Source organism: Anolis sagrei, chromosome 2, assembly GCF_037176765.1.
Source record: "Anolis sagrei isolate rAnoSag1 chromosome 2, rAnoSag1.mat, whole genome shotgun sequence".
In the NCBI taxonomy this organism is placed as follows: domain Eukaryota; kingdom Metazoa; phylum Chordata; class Lepidosauria; order Squamata; family Dactyloidae; genus Anolis; species Anolis sagrei.
In genome coordinates this window covers 146,012,739-146,037,300 of record NC_090022.1, presented here as the reverse complement: position 1 = coordinate 146,037,300, position 24,562 = coordinate 146,012,739, and the positions used below count along the sequence as shown (strand labels likewise).

Here is a 24,562-nt window from a genome sequence, read left to right as displayed (position 1 = left end):
AACCAAGCAGTCTTAATACATTACACACAGTCCAGCCTCACATAGTCTAACTCTTTGGCCTACACCGCAATCCTAATCCTATTTGATCTTCCTCTTTGCTCTCCTCACCTCATGTTCACAGCACCTCCCATTCACACATTCTCTACCAATCATACACTATATGAAAATTCACCCAACATTCTGCTCCTGCCGCTCACACTTCAAACACTCTCCTATATCCATGGACCATCAAGCACAATATAGCTCCATAATGAAGCACAAAACCCCAAGTATCTCATGTAGCATTAAAGTTTATAATTTTTGAATCTCCCAGCTGCTTAGAAATAAGCTAAATTATGAAAGTGTTAGGTAAAGGAAACTCACCTGCCATTAATATCCATGGTAGAAGGAGTAGCTGCAGGAGGGGGTCGAGCAAGTCGCTCATCCTGAACGTAGGGAGACTGCACCATAACTGCACCAGGTAGTTTGTTGCCACCTGGGGTACCAAGCATTCCTTTGTCCTGTGGGAAGGAAGACAGTGCAGTTGTCAAGGCCAGTAGTTTGCCTGGCTTGGCTCGGCTGCTGCTGGGTGCTTGGAAGGGGTCAAGCTGACCTTCCCTTCTTGAAGAATGCATCACAGGCTTCTGTCATGATTCGTACAGAGTTGATGAAACGAGCAGCAGCTGAGTTCAGTGGATAAATAAGGAAGAGGTAGCTCTTTGATAACAGATGACACCATACCTTCATATTCGTGACTTGGATTCTGGCTGTTACCCCAGGTAAGATCTGTGGACCCTAACTTTGTTCCTGCAATTCTATTTTGAACTCTATGACCTCATCTTGGACCTTGGGAATATGAATCTTGGACTACCTGCCTGGCTGTGACTTATGGAATTGGTCTTTACTTTGATCCTTGACTATCTGCCTTAGACCAGGCACTCTGCAAAGTTATTCTAAGTCAACTCTTGGCATCTCATCTTTGGATTGCAAACCTGGCTACTGTTTGTTCTTGCTCCTGAAACTGTTTTAATAATACTATTGGTGTTAATTGGACTTCAAACCTTGATTTGTATTAACACAGCTGTGTGCTGTGCCAGATCTTTGAAAAACTCATGGCATTTAAAAGGTATACTTTCTCAGTCTCAGATGAAAGCAAAGACACACAACCCGCTCAAAACAAATCTAGTCAAGAAACCCCTGTGACAGATTCAGGTAAGGGGCACCATAAGTCGATACAATGTGAAGGTACACAACAACGAAGCATTCAGTTTCCTCAGGATATGCTTAATTAGTGTCTCTCTGTAAGATGCTAGTTCCAAGGTCACAGAGGAAACACAGTTGGACACTGTCCATGCCCATACCTGAGCTGATGGATATGGGGTCATGCTGCGATTCATTTGCTCAAAGCCTTGTCCGCTTGTCTCAGGGTTCCATGATGCCTGGGCACTGGTAGCTGCTGCTGCTGCACTTTCTTTCTCTTGTCTCAAGTTGTTCCTTTGGATCTGTTGGCGGATGAGCAACTCACGGAGTCTCTGGCGCTGGCCGGTGAGATAATGAAAAAGAAAAGGCACACAGTGAGATGAAGCTCTGAATTCCAATGTCCTTGAAGGACACTTAAGCTTTCATGTGTGAATAAAGTCTTTTGTTGTTCTTAGAAACCACTTTTCCTTTCCATGTTTCTTCCTGCACAACATGAGCAGGCACACACACAAAAAGAACCCAGAAGTAGAAACAGAAGAAAAAAAGAACAGAAGACTAAAGTAAATCTTACAGCAAACAATGTGAATCAATGTATAAACCAGCCTATCCCTTTGCTGGTGACCTGACGAAAAACACAGGACTAGCTAGCTAGTACTAGAAAAACTTCTTTCAGCTCCACTCCCTGCAATCTGCAGTATGATTAAAAGTAGCCTACCTGTTAAGGCTGCTATAAAAAAATGTTGACACACTCTGTACAATTACCGTATATACTAGTGTATGACAATATAACAGACCTTGGCTAACTCATTTATGTCACACTGTAAGTACATACTTTCCACTATGGCATTACTTCTGGCCAGTGGCATCACTAGGGAAATACAGGGGTATGCAGAGGAGGTAAAAACAAAGCAACTGCTACTGCTGCAACCTCAAGAATCCTTCAACCCATGCGAGACACATCATGCTACTCCTGTGGCATCATGCCACAATTCCTAGGTTGCACTTTCCCTTCTGGGCTGTTCAGACTGGGGGTGGAAGGTGGGGGTGGATTTACACATAAGTAAACAAGTGGAAGTTCATTCTCCACCACCTCCCCCTTTGTTTGGGCATTTCTAATAGTACCTATTACTGCTACTAGGTCACAGCTACTGCCCTCTCCTCAGCTGATAATAATAATAATAATAATAATAATAATAATTATTATTATTATTATTATTATTATTTGTACCCTGCCACCATCTCCCCAAAGGGAACTCGAGGTGGCTAACATGAGGCCAGGCCCAAAATTACAGTACAAGAAAATAAAATAAAAAGAAGCAAATAATAACATCAAATAACATACATAAAATAACAAAAGATTATTATGGAGGCCTGTGTGTATCACCACTTAAATATTAATAAGGACCCAATCTCTTTTTACAATAAACATGACAGTAAACTGCCTACCTGCCGCTGTTTCTCCATCTCTGTTTGGGTGGTGTTACTGCTGATAGGTCCCTCCTGGTTGGCTGGCAGTTCTTGCAGCTCTCTATTTGGGGGTCCTACTCCTCCCTCTTCCCTCTTGTCACCCGGTGGCATCATGCCTGTTCGTGGCAGGTAGGACAAGTTGCTATCTTGTTGAGGAGGTGCTGGAGGTGGTGGCTGGGGAAGAACCGATGGAGGACGGAGTGGGGAAATGTTGTAGGAGTCCTGGGTTCCCTTGCTGGGACCTAAGGGACTCCCAACTTGGTGGAATCCCGGTGAGGAGACATAGCTTGTGCTTTGGGGCTTGCCAGAGGCAAAATGGTTGTTTACTCCATGGGATGGAGAGCTTTTGATTGGCTCACTGGGAGGGAAGGTGAAGCGAATCTGGGGCTGAGCATTTGGGAAGACACTGGCACCAGGGGAGCGGGCAAACTGAGGCTGCTGGCCAGCTTTGGGATGGGGCTCAGCAGAAGAGGGCCCTGTGGGAAAATTCCCCACAGCAAGAGTATTGTGAGAGATAGGCATTTGCTTGAAGCCTGTGTCTGACATCTGAGGCCGAGGGGGTTTATGCAAAGGGGCAAAGGGGTCACGGGACTGTGGCCGCGAAGGAGGACGGGAGTAAGGGTCAGGAGACTGAAAGCGAGGAGTGACAGGGGATTGGCAGAAGGCTTCATTGGAGAGTGGCCGGGGAGTGAGAGGTGACTGAGAGCTGGACTGGGATTGAGGGCTGACAGGGATCCGTGAAAAGGGGTCCGAAGGCAAGGAGCGAGGGGGCAGAGGACAACAGCTTTCTGAGACTAGGGCCTGAGGCCTAGGTGTTAGGGGAGGCTGAGCATAGGGGTCTGAATAAGGTGACCGACTATAGAGATCAGCTTGACTGGGGGGAGATGCAGCAACAGGGTGAGGATCTGGGGGCCGATGCCCCAATCCTGGGCTCTGGGGTTCCACCTGAGATGGCCGTGGGATGAGTGGGGCTTTGAAGACATTGGGGGCCTTCATTTCAGTGGAGTGGGAAGCACCGGAGGGGGAGTCACTATAGCTGCAGCCATAGCTGGGAGAGCACATCCCATGTCCAGAATCTTCCTTTTTGATGTCCAGTACTTTCTTCTGCTCCCCAAATGGTGGGGGTGAAAGCAGGAGCCCCGCCCGTTGTGGGCTTCCAGGCACAGACAAGTTTTCAAAGGATCCACTGGGACAGCGGGGCTTGAGGAAGGGGTCAGGCGTGGAAGGCTGATGCCTTGGAGTCCCTGGAGGGGTAGCCTGAAAGTCTCCAAGCTGCGGGGCTGCACGAGGATTCAACAGGAGTGGGGATTGTCCAGATGAGGAGGAGGAGGAGGAAGAAGAAGAGGCAGAGGAAAAGCTGGCTGGCACTGTTGGACTCTGGCCCACCAAGGAAGGAGAGGGGAAACCTGGATCTGGTGGGGGGCAGGCAGAGGCCACACTGTAGGGCTCGTGCAAAGGCACTTGCGCTGGGGGCTGGGCACTGGTGGCAGAAGAAGGAAGCTTGAGGAAGAGCTCACTGGGAGACTCTACACCTGAGCCACTTGGCAGAGATGCAGCATTGTTGACATAAATGGGCTGTCCTGGTGCTGTGGCAGCAGGGATAGGAGGCGGAGGCGGCTGGGTGGTACCAGGCAGCGTTCCCTGCTGGGGTGGAATCCGCAGGTGCAGGGCAGGGCGGTCTGGCCTCCGCAGCACCTCAACTTTGGTTTGCTTGTTGATCTGGCTCTCGGCTTGCTGTGAAAAACAGAACAAGAAGCATGGTATCAAATACAATGTTAATATTTGAATGTATACATTCATGCACACTCACAAACACTGATAACAGAACACGTTGCATACATGTTACTGCAATTCTTCGAGTGGTCATCTGTGAACTGATACATGTGGGTCAGTCCTTCCGTGCCTGTGAGGAGATATTCAGAAGTTTCTAGAACTGTGCTTTAGCAATAATGCCTCCCTCTCTCTCGCACACATATAAGTCACGCATTCTCACCAAAATCCATTTCCAAGTCTCCCACTAGGAGATCTGAGGAAAGTAATAGCATGAAGAGGGGAAATTGGTTGGGCTGTGTGAGTTCACAAATGTCCATTCAAAGAATTAGTTACAGGTAGGCAACCTCTTCTTCCTTCTGGTTTCTGTGACACAAACATGTGAGAGAGTAGCACGCTAAACTCACTAAGGATAATGGATCATGTCAGGACCAAAGACAGAATCACACTATCAAATGCCACACAGTACAGTTTCAGGATAGGAAATCCACCTTGTCATTTTGAAAGGATGGGTGAGGTGAATCCAACCTGAGAACTATCTTTTCACTGGCTCTACAAAAAGAGATTATGTCTTCCAAGAGAACAGATTAGTATCACAAAATGCCATGGGCTACAAGGAGCATGCCTGAAACTGAGTGAAGACCAAGCACAGTCTACATATAGGTAGCAGCCCTCCATTCGCTTCTCTTTTTTATTTGTATGTGCTGATTAGGGGGCATCTGGCAGCTTAGAGTGAATGAAGATAGCCAACAGGTGAAAGTATGAGATATCTTTAGGTTGCAGAGGCACAAGAAAATGAAGCACACATTTGAGTGAATTGTCTTATGTAAGATTCTCAATTTGCAGAAAACACAGAAAGGAATTTTCTTAGATGCATAGGAGTGCTTCATTGATTGCAAGCGGTTGCAATCAATGGGCAATGCTTGAGAATAATGAGACGCTGATGATGTTGTTTTTATTGCTTTTGTGATGTCTTAGTGTTTTTTATCTATATTATGTTTTATGTATACTGATTTGTTGGAAATATTGATAAACCATGTGTCACTGTTTCTGATGTTGTTTATGAAAGAAGATCGTTCCATAATATAGGGTTATTTTGTGTCACTGTGCCTGACATTATTTAATTGTGATTTTGGAAGCTCTAGTTTTACTATGTTAACAAAGTATTGAAAAATTATCTTCCAATTATAAACAGTCTTTAATTAATCGTGTGAATGTTCTCATGTTACATTCAATGTAGAAATTCTTAGAATATAGAAATTGTGATTGGCAATCTACAGTTTTTGTAATTGTCGTTATAGATATCTGTGCATGTTACAAAAAAGAGTTCAGAGTTCACAAAAAACCAATGGGAACTGCCATCAGACAGCTTTAGAAGTATCCAGAATCATAACTGGCAAATCATTGTCCTCCTTGGTCTTCATGATGAGCCCCATGAGGAGAGGAAAGGTATACAATGGAGTCACTCTCATAAGAAAAGAAACGTGTATTTGAGGGAGCTCAAGCTTAGATAGACTAGACAGTGCTCCAGGCTCCATGAAATAGATGTGATGAAAGGGATGTAAAGATGACTTTCCCATTATTTTTCATGAAGCCCAGATTGCAAAAGAAGGGCACCGTGAGGTGGACAATTCATAGGGCCTTATGGAAGCCAGTATTCTAAATATGATCCCATGAAAACTCTTTCAACCTTTAGCCAAATTGATATTACAGTGAGATGTTTCATAAAGCCGAGAGCCATATCTAATCTGAAGAGGAGGATATGATATTGGTAATTGTCTAGCCCACAGAACTGGAAAATGAGCCTAATGAAAGGATTGATACTCATATGGAAGTATGTATCCTGTAGGCCGTTCAAAATGAATTACTCTCTTTACAGAGGAGGGGGAGGATAGGGACAAAGATTCGACTGAGAGAACTTCCTGAGAGTAAGAAATGTTGGAGAGTGGCATAGGCTGCCTGGGAGTGTGGTGCAGTCTCCTTCTCTGGAGGCTTTTCCACAGAGGCTGTTTATTGGGAAGGCTTTGTTTGTGCCTTATTACATGGCAGGGGGTTGGACTGGGTGGCCCTTGGGGGTCTTTTCCAACTCTAAGATGCTAGGTTTCTATATCAGGAATAGGCAATACTTTTTCTCCCCCGTCCACCATCTCATCCTGACCAAGGCCAACCCATCTGGGATCCAAAAGTTCTTTCCTTCACTTTCTGCCTCCTGAAGAGAAGAGGAAGGGGAGGAAAGGGCAGGGAGGGGGCTTGAGGAGAACCCCCTTCCTTCCTCTCAGCCTGCCCACCACACGCAGCCTGTCACGCAGCCCCCAAGTTAGAAAGTCTGCCCATGGCTGAACTAGAAGTTATGAAAATTCTTTTAACATCAGTGAAATTGGCTCACCCAGGTCAGCCCAGCAATCTGGCTGAGGTTTTATTCCACAAATATTTCATTTCTATTTTAACTACAACATTTTAAATACTACAAAACAGATTTGCCTTTTTGTTTGTTACTAAGAAGTTTCATTACGACCTACATATAATTGCCAGTACTAATCCAAATCAGGTAAATTTGACCAGTTAATTCAGGTGAGTTCCAATGAGTCTAACTAGCTGGGACTAGTAACTGGATTTAGGACAAATGCCGCACAAGCTAACCTGATAACACATAAGAGAAAACCTTTGGAGCTGAGGAAATGCACAATGAACAAAGAGCAACACAACAGCATTACCAGTGGTCAGTGAACAATACATAGAATAAGCTGAACCAAAGTAACTTTAATTAAATGAGCAAATGTAACATAAGTGTTTTTGCCTACCAGGTACGGAAAAAATAACTTTGGTTTTTCCCCCCCTAGGAGCAGTGTCACTATTGCCTAGCTTTCCAGCTAAGTTTTCTTGCACTGTTTTCAGCCTGTGTTGTCCACTACTTGCTTCTCCACTGCCTTGCTTACCTTCTGCACCTTGTTGATGCGGTGGGCTGCACGGTTATCTTTGGCCTTTTGCTGCACAGAAAACATTAAAGCAGAAGAGGACCATGAAAGTTCAGAAAATAAAAAAGTTGCCCCGAACAAAATCAAACCCAAACTTTCCCATATCACTGAATCAGTCATTTACTCTCAGGATGTTAAAAAAAATCTTCTATAGTAGGATGGGACAAAATGTCACCTATGAGCCCCCCAAAGCTTAGCAGAAACTCTAAACATATCTTAACACAATTTTGAGCACTTTGATTTGCTAAAAATGTCCCCCCCCCCCCCCCACCTGGTTGTTTTAAGTCCAGTAGGGACAATTTCTAAAACTGGAAGTTTTCTCCCATGCCCTGGGGGCCACTGGGGTCCCCAGGCTCTGCCAGTTGCTTTCCCTATATCAACAGTGAATTCATTCACCAATTGTGATTCCTTATGTAGCAAAAATTGCATTTTGTATCATGATGAGGGAGGTATATGCAGGTAATAGGAAACTTCAAGGCTTGCCAAAGTACAAACAAAAGTTGTCAGAGAGAGAGAGGAAGCAGAAAATCCCAAAGGAACCTATTGAGTGTATTCAGGGCCTGTGAGAAGCTGCTAGATATTTAAGGAGTTAATGAAGTTACTACATTCCACACTGCAATATTTTGCTGCATTTTCTGCCTGTAATATGACAATGATCAAACCAAGTATAGATACAAAGACAAAGTGCACAAATGCATACATACACACACAAGAACTCAGATGATACTTCAGGCAATTAGGAGGAAAACAACCTTTCAAAGTTTGTCACAAAAACGATTATACTTTAAAATCACATTTATTCATATTACCTACCAAGTAAGGGGCTTTGTCTGGAGCTGGCACCTTTCTCCAAAGCTTCATGATCTGCTTGCAACGGCTAGACCAGTCTGTGAGAAGACATGAATGCAATTAGATACAATTTCACCTAATTCAACAAATGTGGAATCAGTTTCCTTGGGCTTTGGAAAGGGGAGGCCCGCAATCAAATCCCTGATGAACGTAAGACCTATCTTCTCATGGCCTGCCATGCCCCAAAGGATGGTTGTGGGGCAGAAGTAGGAACCCATCTTTAAATTTTACCAACAGTTGTGTGCTGGTGGTGTGCATGGAATAATGTGTGTGGTAATGGAGATGGTGAACATAAATACAAACGTGTGTGTGTGTGGAAGGAGGTGAAACTTTTGATGTGTGCAACTCTGGATATGCACACATCAAAAGTTTCACCACCTTCTACACTACACCAAAAATTCTTTGGTGTCTTGGTTTTTTGGCCTGTTCCTGGGTTATCTGGGACATCAAATCATAAAATTACACTAGAAAGACTGCATCCATTCCAGTTTCTTAGATGATTGTCAAGATTTTCTATGGGTGAGCAGATGGTGACTAGGAGATAGCATATATTCTGTATGTCAAAAACTAGAGCTGATGGGGGGAAACTGGTGCCACTTATTGAATCAGTTGGTCAAATATACCCAGAAACAGGGCTAACATTTGAGGCCCCAAAATGTATGTTGGGCAGCATTATACGGCCCTGCTGCCTTACAACTCCTGGGCAGGGCCCCTCCATGGCCGCACAGCCTTGTGGTGAGAGTACTTCAACAGCCTAGCTGCCTGCTGCTGGCCATAGCAACACCGCTTCAGCCCTACTGCCTTACAACTACTGGGCAGGGTGTCTCCATGGCCCCACAGCCTCATGGTGAGAGTACTTCAATGGCCTGGATGCCCACTGCCAGCCATTGTAACATCTTTTCAACCCTGCTGTCTTACAACTCCTGAACAGGGCACTTCCATGGCTCCACAGCCTCGCCGCAAGAGTACTTCAACAGCCTGGCTCCTGGCCATAGAAACACCTATTGAATGACTTCTTGTGTCTTTATTGTATAAGATGAAGACCAGAATGAAGTCCAAATAAAATAGCGTACAAATCAGAAACAATTATAACTTGTAAGCCACTCTGAGTCTCCTTTGGGGTGAGAAGGGCAGCATATAAATGTAGTAAATAAATAAATATTCATTCCCTCAGCATGTTTGACAACCTCATCATCTACTCCCTGAGATGGAACAAGGAAAACTGAACCCTTCTATCTCATGGCACTAAGAACACTACCATCAGCCTTCTCTGACCTTGTGCCCTCCATATCTGTTGGCACTACAACTTACTAGGGCAAAGCAGGTCAACAGCACTGGGGAATACCTGCTTCCCACCATACCAAGCATGTAGCGAACAAACTTCAATTTGGGAGGGTTCACAGGTGACCATTCAAAGAATTATTAGTGACAGGAAGGCAACCTCTTCTTCTTTCTGGCCTAAGGAGGAATGGCTGTGGGAATGGAGAGTGGGGACAAGGAAACAAACCACTCACCTGGGTAATCCTGCTTGAGATTGGGAAAGTTCATGTTAGCATAGAGTACAGGTGAAATGGTGGACATTTCTCCCAGTTCCTCATCCTTCTCCCAGCGTTGCAGGCTCCGCTGGTTATAGGACAGCCCATCACTTTCCCCCTCCGTGGTGGGGGTAGTGGGTGTGGAAGCAGCAGAGCTGCTGGCCCAAGGGCTCTCTGGCTCACACTGGTCAGGGCTGAAGAATCCACTCCGCTCCCTATGTGGGGGCAATGGAGGAAAAGGAAGGAGTTATGTAGAAGTCTGTAGTTGTTGAACACATTTTAGTATTTAAACCACCAACTTAGAACAGTGAGACAGCTCCCTCGAGTGACAATAGTGAGTACTAAGAGGGAAGAGGTGTGCTAATGACCTCCCCTACACCCATTAAACTAGCCTGCTGTCATTGTGTGCACACTGTCCCATGAACAGTTTTCAAGTAAACTTCAGCCACCAGTCCATTGTTTTTTCCCCATGGAATGGGACAAGACACCATATTCTCCTTTGCCTTAGGCACCAGATGAGTGGGAGAGGATGCCAGTACAACTGACTTACCTGCTGTCAAGAAATGGGGACTGGCAAACTCCCGAGTAGGTCTCTATGGGCACAGCTGGTTGTAGAGGCCCAAGGGAGACACCACCACCTATAAAAAAAACAGTGTCACAGAGCTTGAAATCAAAAGGCTTTTCTTCCCTACACACACACCTACATGTCATTCTAATATTCTAAATGGGGACTTTGTGAGCTTGAGAGGCAAAAACTAATGAAGGGTTGCAAATGCACAGAAGCTTAACCACTATTTTTAAGGCAAGGAAGATGCAAAAGGAAGGAAGGAGAGCAGGGAACGCAATAAAAATCAACAAGGTAAAAGGAACATTAGAATTCAAGAAACACATCAAAGAGAAAAAAGACTGTTCTGGGCACTGCTAGGGGAAGAACTAATGAAGTAAGATGACAGAGAAGTAAGGCTCCATAGTTGTTGTTTTTAATTTGATGATGTCAGCACTTTATCTGACTGTTCTTTATTATTTATTTATTTAGAGTATTTATATTCCGCCCTTCTCACCACACAGGGGACTCAGGGCGGATTACAATGTATATATACATGGCAAACATTCAATGGCATAGACACACAACATATATAGACAGACACTCAGAGGCTATTTAACATTCCAGCTTTTTTTCTTGAGGGTATTCTGGCCACCAGGAGAGCTGTCCGTTCATCGACCATTTGTGACACTGAGGATGTACTTCCTCATTCTTTGCATGCTTGCTGGAGAATTTTATGGCATCGTAAATTAGTTAAATTAGCCTCTCTGCATAAGAGGTACATAAATGTCCTACTTGACATATGCAACTGTCTTTCGGGCTGCAAAGGTTGACAGCAAGCTACACAAATTGGTTGGACGCTCACTCCGACCTGGTCCGGCTTCAAATTCATGACCTTTCGGTCAGTAGTGATCTTAATACAGTTGACCCCCAGCCAGCTATGCCACATTCCCGGTGAAAGGAATTCACTTTGTGTAAATTCCTCATTTTTCCATATCAAATACCTTCTTTCTCCTTTCCCCCCAAAATCAATAAAAAGTCCCCCAACTCATGCAATGTTTCCTTAGCTGATTACCTGAAGATGGGCTCTTATTTGTCCTAGACAATTTGAGAAGTTACTATTTATTAGTCAGCACAAAAAAAAACCCTTTCTCTCAGCAGTCCTAACCAAAATTTAGAATGGTAGACATATCTAGACAGCCAGGGTGTAGAAGCAGAATACTGCAGTTGATTTTTCAACTTAGAAGAAGGACAGGATACATAGGTGAGTGTGATGTCCATTCCCTAGACATCTAACTTCTCAAAGAATACTTGGCACCTTCGCATAAAATCAAACACTGAAGTATCTGGAGTGTCCACATCTAATCCAAAGTAAAGAACAAGTTCTGCCTCCAGCATTAATGCAGAAGAAGTGAATATCTACACGTAACTAAGGTGCAATGACTAAACCCACCTTTAAAAGCCTCCTTTGTCTATCATTATTTCTGAAAAGATTGCCTTAATTTACAGAACGCTGCGGAGAATCTCCATGTAAGATCACAACCACACCAGAAAGAGCAAAGGGACAGTTGCTTGCGCAGCAGGCTCCACAGTTGGAAACATGAACTCAGAACTCCTACATTTGAACCCAACATCCTATCAACTGCTTTCATTCTTAACATATTCACATAAAGGTATTGTGTCACAGGAATAGTCTAAAAGTTCCTCTCTACCCAAAAGTTTAAGAATTCAAAATTACTTCCTAATTTTCCTCTGACAACATGGGGATGCATCTGTGAATGGTCCTTTCACAGTTAAGAACTACCAAAACCAAGCAAGGGAGACAACTGTATCTATATCAGTCCATTATATGCACAGTGGATGCACTAATGGGGTGTTGGGAATATCAAGTCCGGTAGCCATATCTCTTTCTGCCAAAGTGTCATACCATTTTATATGACTAGACATCTTCCATGTACATGGCAATCTTGGTCCAAAGCCCTGCAACATTATTTTGGTTATCAAGCAACATTTCTCCTTAAACTTAGTGCAGTAAAGTTCGGGGAATTGCTGCAAGATCACTATTGTTTCCAGTTGCATATGGCAATAATCCTTTAAAAACTGCTGCCAACGTTCATTTTTTCTTTTTTCCTTCCCACCATTGATTTTTAGAAACTACATGTAGGTAGAGACTATATTTTTGCATGTAGGGACTATATTTTTGCATGTAGGGACTATATTGATTTGTTCATGGTATACAAAGTGCTCTCTCCTCATCAGATCATCACCTTGTGGTAAGTGGCACTGTGTGTTCCAATGAACCTATGAGGAAAGCTGCCGGAGTTATATAGCCTCAGCAGGCCCACCCATGGTGGCAAGGTCATAGGGGAGGAACCAGAAAAAGAAAGATTCAAAGACCTCTATCATAAACCAAGTGGATGACAACATGTTGCATATTACAATAGCTGTGAAGGCAGATGAAGACTGCAACAACAGGCCACCAATGTCATTGTAACCATGCCACTGGATTAGAATCTCTTTCTGTGAAGACTGTGTGTTGATTGCTGTGCACCAATCTCCACACATAAAACAAATTCATACACAGTCGTCTCTCAAGCAAACCAAAACCAACAAAAATCCCATGGTGATTGCTGACGGGGGGCAGAACTGTGAAATCTGGAAGCCCTAAGCACATGGGCACTGGATATGGATTTGGTCGTTCTAACTCTAGGTCTGTGGCAGTTTGGCAGCTGTATCCACATCTGAACAGACTTATTTAAGATCCACTCTGGTCACCTCATACAGGACGGGGGCTGGAAAAGGTGCCCTAAACATAGTTTGCCTCTCTTATGTATTCCTGACTGGAATGACACACCCAGAGAAGTCACCACCTTGCGGTAAAACAAAACAAAACAAAAACCAAATGAATTTTGGAGTGTGGAACATACAGACACTATTAGATAACACAATGAATGTCCTGAACGTAGGATTGCTATAATTGCAAGGGAACTGAGACGTTTTAACATAGATATAGCCACACTCCAAGAGACCCGAAAAGAAGGACAGCTGAAGGAGGAAAAAGAACGCAACATTTTCTTTTGCATGGAACTACCTGAACAAGAACGATGAATACACGAGTCGGCTTTGCTATCAAAAACAACTTGGTGACACATCTGTCTGAAGCACTCATTGGCATTAGCAAATGTCTCTCATCCCTCCAAATTAATCTCACCAAAAACCAGCAGGCAACTTATGGTAAGTGCTTATGAACGAACACTAGATGCTGATGAAGATGTCAAGGAAAAAAAATTCTAGTAGCTGGATACCATCCTTTCTGAGATACCCAAGGAGATCAAAATTGTCATCCTGGGTGATTTTAATGCAAGAGTTGGGTGAGATTTTGACCTGTGGCCAGGGACCATAGGGAAAGAAGGAGTTGGAAACAGTAATCCGAATGGCATCCTACTCCTGACCAAATGTGCAGAACACTACCTTGTTATCACCAACACACTCTTCAGCCAGAAAAATAAGCTTATGATATCATGGAAGCACCCCTGATCAAAGCATTGGCACCTCTTAGACCAATGGTTCTCAACCAGGGGTCCCCAGATGTTTTTGGCCTACAACTCCCAGAAATCTCAGCCAGTTTACCAGGTGTTAGGATTTCTGGGAGTTGAAGGCCAAAAACATCTGGGGACCCCAGGTTGAGAACCAGTCTTAGACTATACAATTATACATGTTAGAGACCACTGTAATGTACTTCTCACAAGAGAAGTGCAGATTACTGCTGGACAGACCACCGATTAATTTGATCCATGAGGTCCATCAAGAGTGCTTCCAACTTAGACTCCAAGGAAAAAAAGATAAGGTGGAAAATGGACACCCAAGCCCTTCAAGAGTTGTCGTAACATGCCCTTCTCTAAACAACACTTTAGGATCATATACCCATAGAACATCCTGAAAATGATGAGGAACATTGGAATGAACTGAAGACCTCTATCCTTACATCTTGTGAATACACCAAACTAAGAAACATTTGTTGAGAATGATCATGAGATGCAACATATAATCCATAAGAAAAGGAAAGCCTTCCAAATATGGCAAAGAGATAGCAACCATGCCGTTAAGAAAAGGATCTACGTTAGTACAAATGCTGAGGTCCAAAGAAGGACCTGAGAACTCAAAAACATATGGTGGACAAAAAAGGGTAAAAACATCCAACACTTCAGAGGTGCCCACGACGCACAGCAATTCTTTAAAGCCATAAAGGTAATTTAAGACCCAACAAATCATGGCATATACCCTCTAAGTTCAGGAGATGGAACCAAACTTCTAAAGGGCAAAAAATCCATTACACTAGTTTGGAAAGAGCATTACCATAACCTCCAACATAGGTTCCAACATAGCCAAAGAAGTCTTATTGCAAATCCTGCAACAAATCAGTACTGCCTAGATTGGAGGAAGTCAGTGAAGACATGAACAAATAAAAAAGCACCAGCTGACTTCTGCTGAAATCTTTAAAGAAAGAAGGCATAAGATGACACAACTCCACAACCTTACTGAAAAAGTGTGGGTGATCAAGAAGATCCCAGCAGACTCACGGATGCCATTATCACTGCCCTTTTCAAAAAGGGAGAAAAAAGAGATTGTGGAAACTATCAAGGTACCTTCCTTTTAATTTCCACCAGAAAAATCCTCACAAGTATACTTACAAACCACCTATTTCAGAAAACAGCCTCCCCAAATCTCAGAAGAGCTTCTGTCTCTCCAGAAGAACTGTGGATATGATTTTTACTTCATGATAGCTCCAAGAAAAATGCAGGGAACAAAACCAATCTTTGTACATGGCATTCATTGATCTTGCAGAGGACTTCCAACACCGTGAATCCTAATGCTCTCTGGACCATCCTCTTGAAATTTGGATGCCCTGATAAATTTGTGAACATCCTGTGGCTCCTCCACGATGGCAACAGTCTTGGACAGCAATGGCTCCCAGAGTGTCCCAACTAAGGTGGGATCAGGTATTAAACAGAGATGCATAATTGCCCCAACCTTATTTTCCTTCATAGTTTTGATTCTACACTCTGTTGATGGGAAGCTTCCCAACACTGTGGAAATCACCTATCAGACAGATGGCAAGCTCTTTAGAAGACTGAAAGCCAAAAGTAAACTCACAACAACTTCTAATATAGAACTCCAATTTGCTGACAATAATGTACTCTGTGCTCTTTCAGAAGAAGACCTGTAAGGTACTTTAAGCACCTTTGCAGAAACATATGAAAAGCTCAACCTCTCACTGACCATTTCCACTATGTAGGCATCCACCTCCACAAAAATCAATATCCAACACTGAAATACAACACTGTCTGGGCTCTGCAAGTGAGGCATTTTTTTCAAACGAAGCAGAGACTGTTTGAGGATTGAGACATTTGTAGGGATAACAAGATATTTATTTATAAAGCTATTGTCCTTCCAACTCTATTGTACACCTGTGAAACATGGATCATCTGCAAACATGACTCTCAACTTTTGGAAAGATTCCATCTGTGTTGCCTTCAAAAAATCCTGCAAATCTCCTGGGAAGTCAGGCGGGCAAATGCCAGCATTCTGGAAGAAGCAAAGACCACCAGCACTGAAGTGATGCTTCTCCGCCATTAACTTCACTGGACTAGACGTGTTGTCCAAATGTCGAATCACTTTCTTCCAAACAGTTACTTTACTCTCAGCTCAAGAATGGAAAATGCAATGTTGGTATACAGCAAAAGAAATTTAAAGATGGGTTTAAAAGCTAACCTTAAAAATTGTGACATAAACACAGAAAACTGGGAAGCCCTAGCCCTTGAGCGTTTTAACTGGAGGTCAGCTGTTAACAACATGCTGTGGAATGTGAAGAGGCATGAATGGAGGGAGAAAGGGAGAAACATGCCAAGAGGAAGACGCATCAAGCCAACCCTTGTTGGGACTGCCTTCCATCTGGAAATTGATGTCCTCATTGTGAAAAACCATGTGGATCCAGAATAGATCTCCACAGTCATTTATGGACCCACCGCCAAGACTCTACTTTTGGAAGACATAAGGGATCACCTATGGCGACAAACTACTCTGGGAGCCTCTTCCTGTTGTTCACCAAAGGCTCAGATGTCAAAGCATCTGATGGGAAAAGAGAGGCGGTGGGAAGGGAATTCCTTTACTATCTCACTACTAATGGCTCACCTGGCAGGAATGGTCTTTGGGTAAGATGTGCACGGTTTGGGTCACGAATACCCCCAGCCTCAGCGTCTGACCCAACACTATTGAGCTGCTGCTCTCGTTCTGTGGACCCCAAGACATCTTTGAAGAGTTGCTGAACATCCTTGCTCTCCATTTTGGGCAGCTCTGTTGGTAAGGAGGAAAGCCACAGTGGAACCTCAAGTGCTTAAGTTCACTGAGGAAAACCTCAGCAATGAAGGGAATCCCCTGCTGTTCTCCAATAAGGGGGCAGGCAGATTCACAAAAGTGGGAAGCAAGGAACGAGAAAGCAAAAAGGCAATGGATACAGCAGGACCCATGCTTGCCAGCATCTGCCCCTGAGTCTGGAGCCAAGGGAGGAGGAAACCAGGAGGGTCCTGGTTCCCATCTCCCTTGCTCTCCCCAAGGGCAGATACTTTCAGGGAGATGAAAAGGGTGGTAGGGTCTATTCAAAGGGCCCGCCTGACCTTCAGTGGGGATTTTGTCAAGGTCGGAGCTGAGCACCCCCTCCCCCAGGGGTGTGGCTGCGTTCTCGGCACCTGTGGGGTCTGTAGAGGTCTTGGGCACCATCTGTTCCTCTGTGCCTGTGGGAGCAAAGATACCAGAGCCTATCAGGGCAGTGAGATCCCAAATGTGAGCCCTCCCTTGATTCTCACATCTTTTAATATCCAACAAATGCATCAGGAAGGACTACTGATTCCTCCAAAATGAAGGAAATGACCTCCACCCTTCAATGGAAGAGGTCATGTGGAAGAAAGTCACCCCTTTCTAATGCAGGGAATAGGCAATAGCCAAACTCTGTATTGTTTTTACTACTCTTCAATGCTTTTAGTCTCCTTTAGGGAAAAAAGTAGTATATAAATAAATATCATAGTCATCTCCACTTTTACAGACCTTGAGGTCCCCCAGGCACTTCCTCAAAGTCCTGCCACTAAAATAAATGTTCCCAAAACTTTTGGATTTCCCACTTTAAAACCATGCCAAACTGCCCCAAATGGCATGTAAAAACAACATTACTCTCTTTTCATCTACCATAATTTTTTTACCATAACGCAACATTTTCACTACACCTGGGCATGCTAGCATGATACAAAGGGGATGAGGTCACAAGGGTAAAAATTAGCTTCTTCACAGGAGCCCCCAGTGGCGCAATGAGTTAAACCAGTGTTTCTCAACCTGTGGGTTCCCAGAGGTTTTGGCTTTCAACTCACAGAAATCCTAACAGCTGGTAAACTGTTTGGGATTTCTGGGAGTTGTAGGCCAAAACACCTGGGGACCCACAGGCTGAGAACCACTGGGTTAAACCCTAGTGCTGGCAGGACTGCTGACCAATAGGTCAGTGGTTCGAATCTGGGGAAAGCTGGCTGAGCTCCCTCTGTCAGCTCCAGCTCCCCATAAAGGGACATGAGAGAAGCCTCCTAAAAGGATGGTAAAACATTTTTAAAAATCCGGGAGTGCCTTGGGCAACATCCTTCCAGACGGCCAATTCTCTCACACCAGAAGCAACTTGCAATTTCTCAAGTCACTCCTGACATACAAAAAACGCTTCTTCACAATTGTACCCTCCATTCTAATGTGGAAATGCTATTGGAAATGGCAAAAGCAGGTATTCTGAAGCAAGACTATTTTATTTAGCTATGTTTCTGCATTAGTAGAAATGCTGGTCTATTTTTTAAAGAAAGATAGAATGCTGGGAGATTCATTACACGACTACAGAGTCTGGAAAAGTTACTTTTTGTTTGATGGTTCCCAGACACACACTCCCCCGCCCCCTCAAACACATAGAATGACACAGAGGATTCTGGGAGTTATGGTCCAAAAGTTAACTAGCAACAATATTGCTTCAATAATTTTTACAACTGCCTTCCCATCACATCTTCAGGTGATGGAGTTGGCAAGAGGAGGGCATCATGGACAACACCTAATGTCACAGAAGAAAGATATAGCATATTGCAGAGATTCCTGCTCCTCCAAACAGATAAAACTATGTAATATAAACAAAGAACATGCAGATTTATTACAGCTTCCTAACAACTCTATTTACTGTAAGAACAAAACTATTTGGTTATGTAAGTGGTATTTGATAAAATAGAATCTTATTTGCCTTAATTGGCAAATACTTTTACTTTGTATATTCAGAGTCTGCCATTCAGGAAAATTACCACAGGACACACTTATTGACACAGTCAATTTGAAGTGGAAAGGGAATCTGTGGATCATGGTTTAGCATGCAAATGCTCACTCACTCACTCTCTCTTGCACACAGTCGCATTGCACTGTGCAAATTAAGAAAACAGAAATATTCAAAGAAATATAAACATATTTTTACTGGTTCCCACCTTCTGTTTCCAGTATAATGCTGTGCATGTCTGCTTAGTCTGGGACATACCACCAAGCTAAGTAGGTAAAGGACTTCAACCAGAAAAATAATGCTGCACACAGCCTGGGGGTTATCCCACAGTTCTTGTTCTTTTTAAAAGCCCTCATTCCTACCGGTATTCTCAATCTTGGCATCTGCTGTTTTCAAGTTGTTTTCTGGAGCTGTTGCATCTCTGCTGTCAACACATTCATCCCCTGGATAAGGAGAGAGAAACAAGGAAAAAGTTATCCACTAAAACAACATCAACAGCAGTCTGGCACTTGCCCCTCACTAGCGTTGCTAAAGTGCAATCAAGAACTGGTTTTGTTTTAAATAATAAATAAATAAATCACTTTATTTATATTCCATCCTATCTCCCCACAGAAGGCAAACATATAAATAAATATAGAAAAATTCTGTGCCTATACAATAATAGGCAATGAATTGGGGTTCTTTAGTGGAAAGTACCACTTGGAAATGAAGAAATGCTTCAAAACCAAGAGTATCCCATCTATAGAATTATCACTCTCTCTCACACACACATGCCTGTTACACAAAACACATGTAATTCCTTTGTAGTACTATGTCTGAGTAAACACCATCCAAGTAAAGCAAATGACCTTGAGCAGCCCACAAAGGTGTAAAAGTCACAATTAGTTAATGCTACAGTATAGCATGCCAAAACTTCTCTATTGGAGCCTAGAAGGCTGATAGGGTTTTGGAGAAAGACCCATCTGTTAACTGTGAGTTCTACACAGCAGCGGATTGGATTGGATGGCCATTGTTGTCTCTTCCAAATCAAGGATTCTATTCTTCTATGCTTCCATCCTCTGTTTTACACTTTGGTCACTGCTCTTCATTGTGGTTTTGTATGACAGACACAAAAAGGAATCCGCTGGGACACAGGAGATGAATGTTTTAACTAACCAATTAAACATTCAAAACAAGTTCCTCTTCTCTGACCTATCCTCATCAGTCCACTTTGTCTTCTGACCTTGGGACTGGAAGAATGGGATGCTTACCTGTAACCATGTTTCTTCCAGTGGTCACCTGTGAAATCCACACATATGGGTCTCCTGCGCCTGCAGAGTTTCAAACTCTCTAGAATCTTAGAAGATACTTTTTGGCAGTAACCCCGCCCATTCTTCCTGACATATAGCCAGTAGGCAGGGCTGCTGCTCCAGTTCCTTAGTCGCAGAATGCAGCCCAAGGATACCAGAGCATGACATCCAGCGGGGAGGATGGGCTGGAATGGGTGGATTTCATAGATGACCACTGGAGGAAACATGGTTACAGTAAGCAACCCATTCTTCCTCAGTGTAGTCCTTGTGAAATGCAAACATATGGTTGACTAGCAAGCTTAGTAGGCGAGCGTAATGCCACACACGAAAACAGCACTGCTCTTTTGAAGGTGGCATCCCTCCTGGATAGGGAGTCCACCTTGTCATGGGTCATGAAGGTAGAAGGAGTCGCCCAAGTCGCCGCATGGCAAATGTCCTCCAGAGGCACTCCCTTGAGGAAGGTCTGGGAAATAGTCAGAGATCTGGTCAAGTGAACTTTCATCACGGGGGAGGGGGGGGGGGGAGCTCACGGCCAGATAGTTGATAGGCTAGATGGATGGTGGCAACGATCCAGGAGGACAGCCTTTGAAGTGTCAACGGCATACCCAACACATCTTGTCTGTATTTCAAAAAGAGCCGCAGTGATCATCTGTGTAGGCGAGTTCTGTCGACATAGAAGGCAAGAGCCCTTCTGACAACTAAGGTGTGTACGGTGTGTTCTAGCTGTGTTGTCAGGTTTTGGAAGAATGCTGGCAGCATGATGTCTTGGGATAGATGAAAACATGACATGACCTTTGGCAGGAAGGCAACATCTGTCCAGAGGACTGCCTTGTCCGCATGAAACCAAAGATAGGGTTCATCCACTCTGAGTGCGCATAATTCACTGGCCCTCCTCGCAGATGTGATTGCAATGAGCAAAGCCATCTTCCAGGACAAGTACTGCAGGTCAGTCATGGCTAAGGGCTCGAACGAAGGTTTAGACAGTTGTGATAGGACCAACTCTAAACTCCATGCAGGGTCTGGGGGGTGAGTTGAGGGAAATACAGGTTGCTTACCTGTAAATGTATTTCTTCGAGTGTCAGTCTGTGAAATTTGCACATGTTGGGTTTCCTGCACATGCGCAGTGATTTCAGACCATTCTAGCTTATAAGAATTTTGGCGGAAGCCCCGCCCATCCTCCCAAGAATATATATGTCTGTAGGCGGGGCTTTGCCTCAGTTCCTTGCCGCCAGACAGCAGTCAGGAGAGAGACATGACATAAGAGGGGAGGACAGGTGTGGATGTGTGACTTTCACAGACTGACACTCGAAGAAAGACGTATACAGGTAAGCAAACTATATTTCTTCTTCGTGTAGTCTATGTTGGGTAACTAGAAAACTGGAGGTGGGTAATACCACACATGAAAAAGTAACAGCTCTGCCGAAGGCTGCATCTCTCTTGGCAAGGATGTCGAGCTTACAGTGAGTTGCAAACATGAAGGGTGTTGTCCACATTGCTGCTTTGTAGATATCTTGAACGGAGACACCCCGGAGGAAGGCTTGAGAAATCGAGAAAGACCTCGTAGAGTGAGCATGGAGAGTAGATGGTGGGTCTTTACCAGCTATTTGGCAGGCCAGGCGAATTGTGCATATTATCCAGGATGAACGTCTTTGAGATGATATTGGGAGGCCGAGGGCATCTCTCCTATATTTGAGGAAAAGTCTTGGTGACTTTCTATAGGAGGCCGTTCTGGATATGTGGAAGGAGAGGGCCCTTTTGACATCTAGAGAATGGAGTGAAAACTCAAGGGGTGAGGAGGGTTTGGAGAAAAAGGCAGGTAGGGTGACATCGGTACGGAGGAAAACCTTGTCCTCGTGGAACCTAATGAAGGGAGGATATGCACGGAGTGCGGTGAGCTCACTGGCTATTCTTGCGGAAGTGATGGCTACAATAAATGCTGTTTTCCAGGAGAGGTGGGAAGACATGGGTTCGAAAAGGGGCTCCGAGAGTTGGGATAAGACAAGCTCAAGGCTCCATGATGGGAGGGAGGGTGGGGAAACTGGTTGTTGAATGTTTTTATAACCCTTGATGAATAGTTGTATTAGGGAGTCTTGGAAAAGAGACGATAGACCAGATTTTCTCCTATACCATGAGAGTGCTGCAAGATAGCACTTAATGGAGGAGAAGGAGAAATTTTGTGAGGAAAGGTGGACCAGAAAGTCCAAAACCATGGGGATTGGGGCTGGGAGAGGGTTACAGTCCAGGGGATTCAGTGAAGTTTGTAGGTGTAGTTTTTTTAGTAGAAGTTTTCTAGGCTGCTAGGATTATTAAGCGTGCAGTGTCAGAAAAGTGGGCTATAGTCTGATCCTCCACATCGTCAGGAGAAGAGTTGGAAGGTCTGGGTGTTGGATCAGGCCATTTTGTAGAGTGAGGAGGTCTGGACTAGACTGAAGGCGAAGAAAGGTATTCGCCGCTGCTTAAAGGAGCAGAGCGAACAATGGTTGTCTGGGCCACCATGGGGCTATTAGGATGCAATTGGCCTTGTCGGTGATGACTGCTACTACTCTGGAGAGTAGGGGAAGAAGGGGGAAATGTATATGAGACTGGGAGTCCATTGAAAAAGGAAGGTGACTCTTAGACAACCTGGGGATGCACAAGGGTGGAGTCTCGCGCAGAAATGGGGGCAGTGGGTGTTTCCAGGGGATGCAAACATGTCCACTTGTGGACGGCCCCATGGTGGATTAAAAATTTGAATTCTCTGGGATGGAGGCGCCACTCGTAGCTGGTGATTGGTGCTCTGCTTACTTAGGGAGTCTGCTAGCGTGTTGTCTTTTCCAGGGAGATGGACTGCAATCAGGAAGATATTTCTCTGTTTGCATCATTCCCAGATTCGGGTTGAGAGAGAAAGGAGGGTCAGGGAGTGTTGTTCCTCCTTGTTTGTTGAGGTAGAATTTCACCGACATATTGTCTGGTCTTGGAGATGTGCGCCCCAGCCGAGAGAGGAGGCATCTGTCGTTAGTGACAGGGATGGGTGGGGAGTATGAATGGGAGACCTGAGCATACATTGGACCACTTTGTCCACCATGAGAGGGAGTGGAGGACAGGAGAGGGAGTGTGGAGGATCAAGGTTTGAAAGTCGTGTAGAGGGTTGAATATGGTGAGAAACCAGGATTGAAGGGGCTGGAGATGAAGGTCAAATGGGGTGACATTGGTGGTGGAGGCCATAGGGACTGGATAGCCCAAGCAGAGGTGTGGCCTTGTGAATGGAGATTGATGATGGCTTGTCGGAGGTTGGAAAACCGATCATCTGGTAGGTATGCTCACTGGGATATGGAATCTATTATGGCACCTATGAAGTGGATGCACTGTGTCGGTATCAGATAGGATTTCTCATGGTTTACAACGAGCCTGAGCTCCTGTAGGAGAGATAAAGTGTGGGAAATGTCAGAAAAGAGTTGGGAGTGAGAATCTGAACAGAGAAGCCAGTCATCTATGTAAGGAAAAATGGTGATGCCGCGTCGGCGGAGATGGGCTGCAAAAACGGCCATACATTTGGCGAAGACCCTGGGTGCAGTGGAAAGAACAAAGGGTAAAACATTAAAGGAGAAAATGTGGTCATCTAGTGCAAAGGACAGAAATCTGTGGTGGGTTTCTCTGATAGAAATGTGGAAATAGGCGTCTCTAAGATCCACCGTGGCAAGGCAGGTTCTGCCTCTGATAAAGGGGAGGATGGTGGTGTGACCATACGAAATGTGCGTGGTCTGATAAAGTTGTTGACGCATCAGACGTCTAGGATGGGGCATTGTCCTCCGTCTATCTTATTTACTAAGAAATAGTGAGGAAAAAGCAGATGTGTGCTTGGTGAGGAGATATGAGGGAGATAGCTACTTTTTGTAGGAGAGAATGGATTTCCTCCCAAAAGGGTCGGGGAGGATTGAGTGAGAAGGACCTATCCCAGAGGAGGGTAAGAGTAAAATTCGATGGCATAGCCTCTGTGAACTATGTCAAGGACCCAGTTATTGTTAATTATAGATTGCCAGACCGATAGGAATTTGCGCGGAATGGCTGGAGTCTATTGAGGTAAGTAGTCAGAGGAGGTAGAGTATCTGAGGTAAGTGAAGTATGAAAAACTGAGGGGAGAGGATAGGGGGTTAAAAACGCCGTTTTTCTCATCAAGGGTTTGGAGCCACGATACTGACCCTTGAAGGAGAGAGGGGTCCTCTTGGTGTTGGCTGAAGAGGGATGGGGCTGTTGTTTAGGGACCCCATATTTGACGGTGTTGGTATGGTTGTTGGTCATATCTGTTGACAGTCTGTTTCATTTTGTGGGAGTGTTCAAGTTGGGAATCAGCTTCTGGATTGAAAAGGCCTCTTTCATCCATAGGGAGATCTTCAATCAAGGGCTGAGGGAGAAATACAAGTTGCTTACCTGTATCTGTATTTCCTCGAGTGGTAGTCTGTGAAATTTGCACATAATGGGTTTTAGTTCTGCACATGCGCAGCTGTTCAGAACCTTCTAGAAACTCATAAAGGAAATATTTTGGCAGAGACCGCACCTACTCTCTCCATGTAATATAAGTGCCTGAGCGGGGCGGAGCCTTAGTTCCATAGCTGCCAGCAGCAGCTATGAGAGGAAGG

General features: G+C 44.4%; 1 protein-coding gene across 5 annotated transcripts in view; it reads right to left on the bottom strand.

Annotated features, from left to right (window-relative positions):
- KMT2D (lysine methyltransferase 2D) overlaps positions 1-24,562 on the bottom strand; it is a 132,736-nt gene that overhangs the window by 49,691 nt on the left and 58,483 nt on the right. For 3 of the 5 annotated variants that reach the window (XM_060763910.2, XM_060763912.2, XM_067463935.1), the window contains 10 exons: positions 19,020-19,100; positions 16,994-17,110; positions 16,512-16,673; positions 10,326-10,413; positions 9,755-9,990; positions 8,205-8,278; positions 7,353-7,403; positions 2,626-4,380; positions 1,341-1,517; positions 364-500 (listed from right to left, as the gene is read on the bottom strand). In XM_060763910.2, the coding sequence (XP_060619893.2) occupies positions 364-500; positions 1,341-1,517; positions 2,626-4,380; positions 7,353-7,403; positions 8,205-8,278; positions 9,755-9,990; positions 10,326-10,413; positions 16,512-16,673; positions 16,994-17,110; positions 19,020-19,100 (2,878 nt within the window). The remainder of the gene's footprint in view (positions 1-363; positions 501-1,340; positions 1,518-2,625; positions 4,381-7,352; positions 7,404-8,204; positions 8,279-9,754; positions 9,991-10,325; positions 10,414-16,511; positions 16,674-16,993; positions 17,111-19,019; positions 19,101-24,562) is intronic. The other 2 variants (XM_060763911.2, XM_060763914.2) reach the window with 2 other exon arrangements.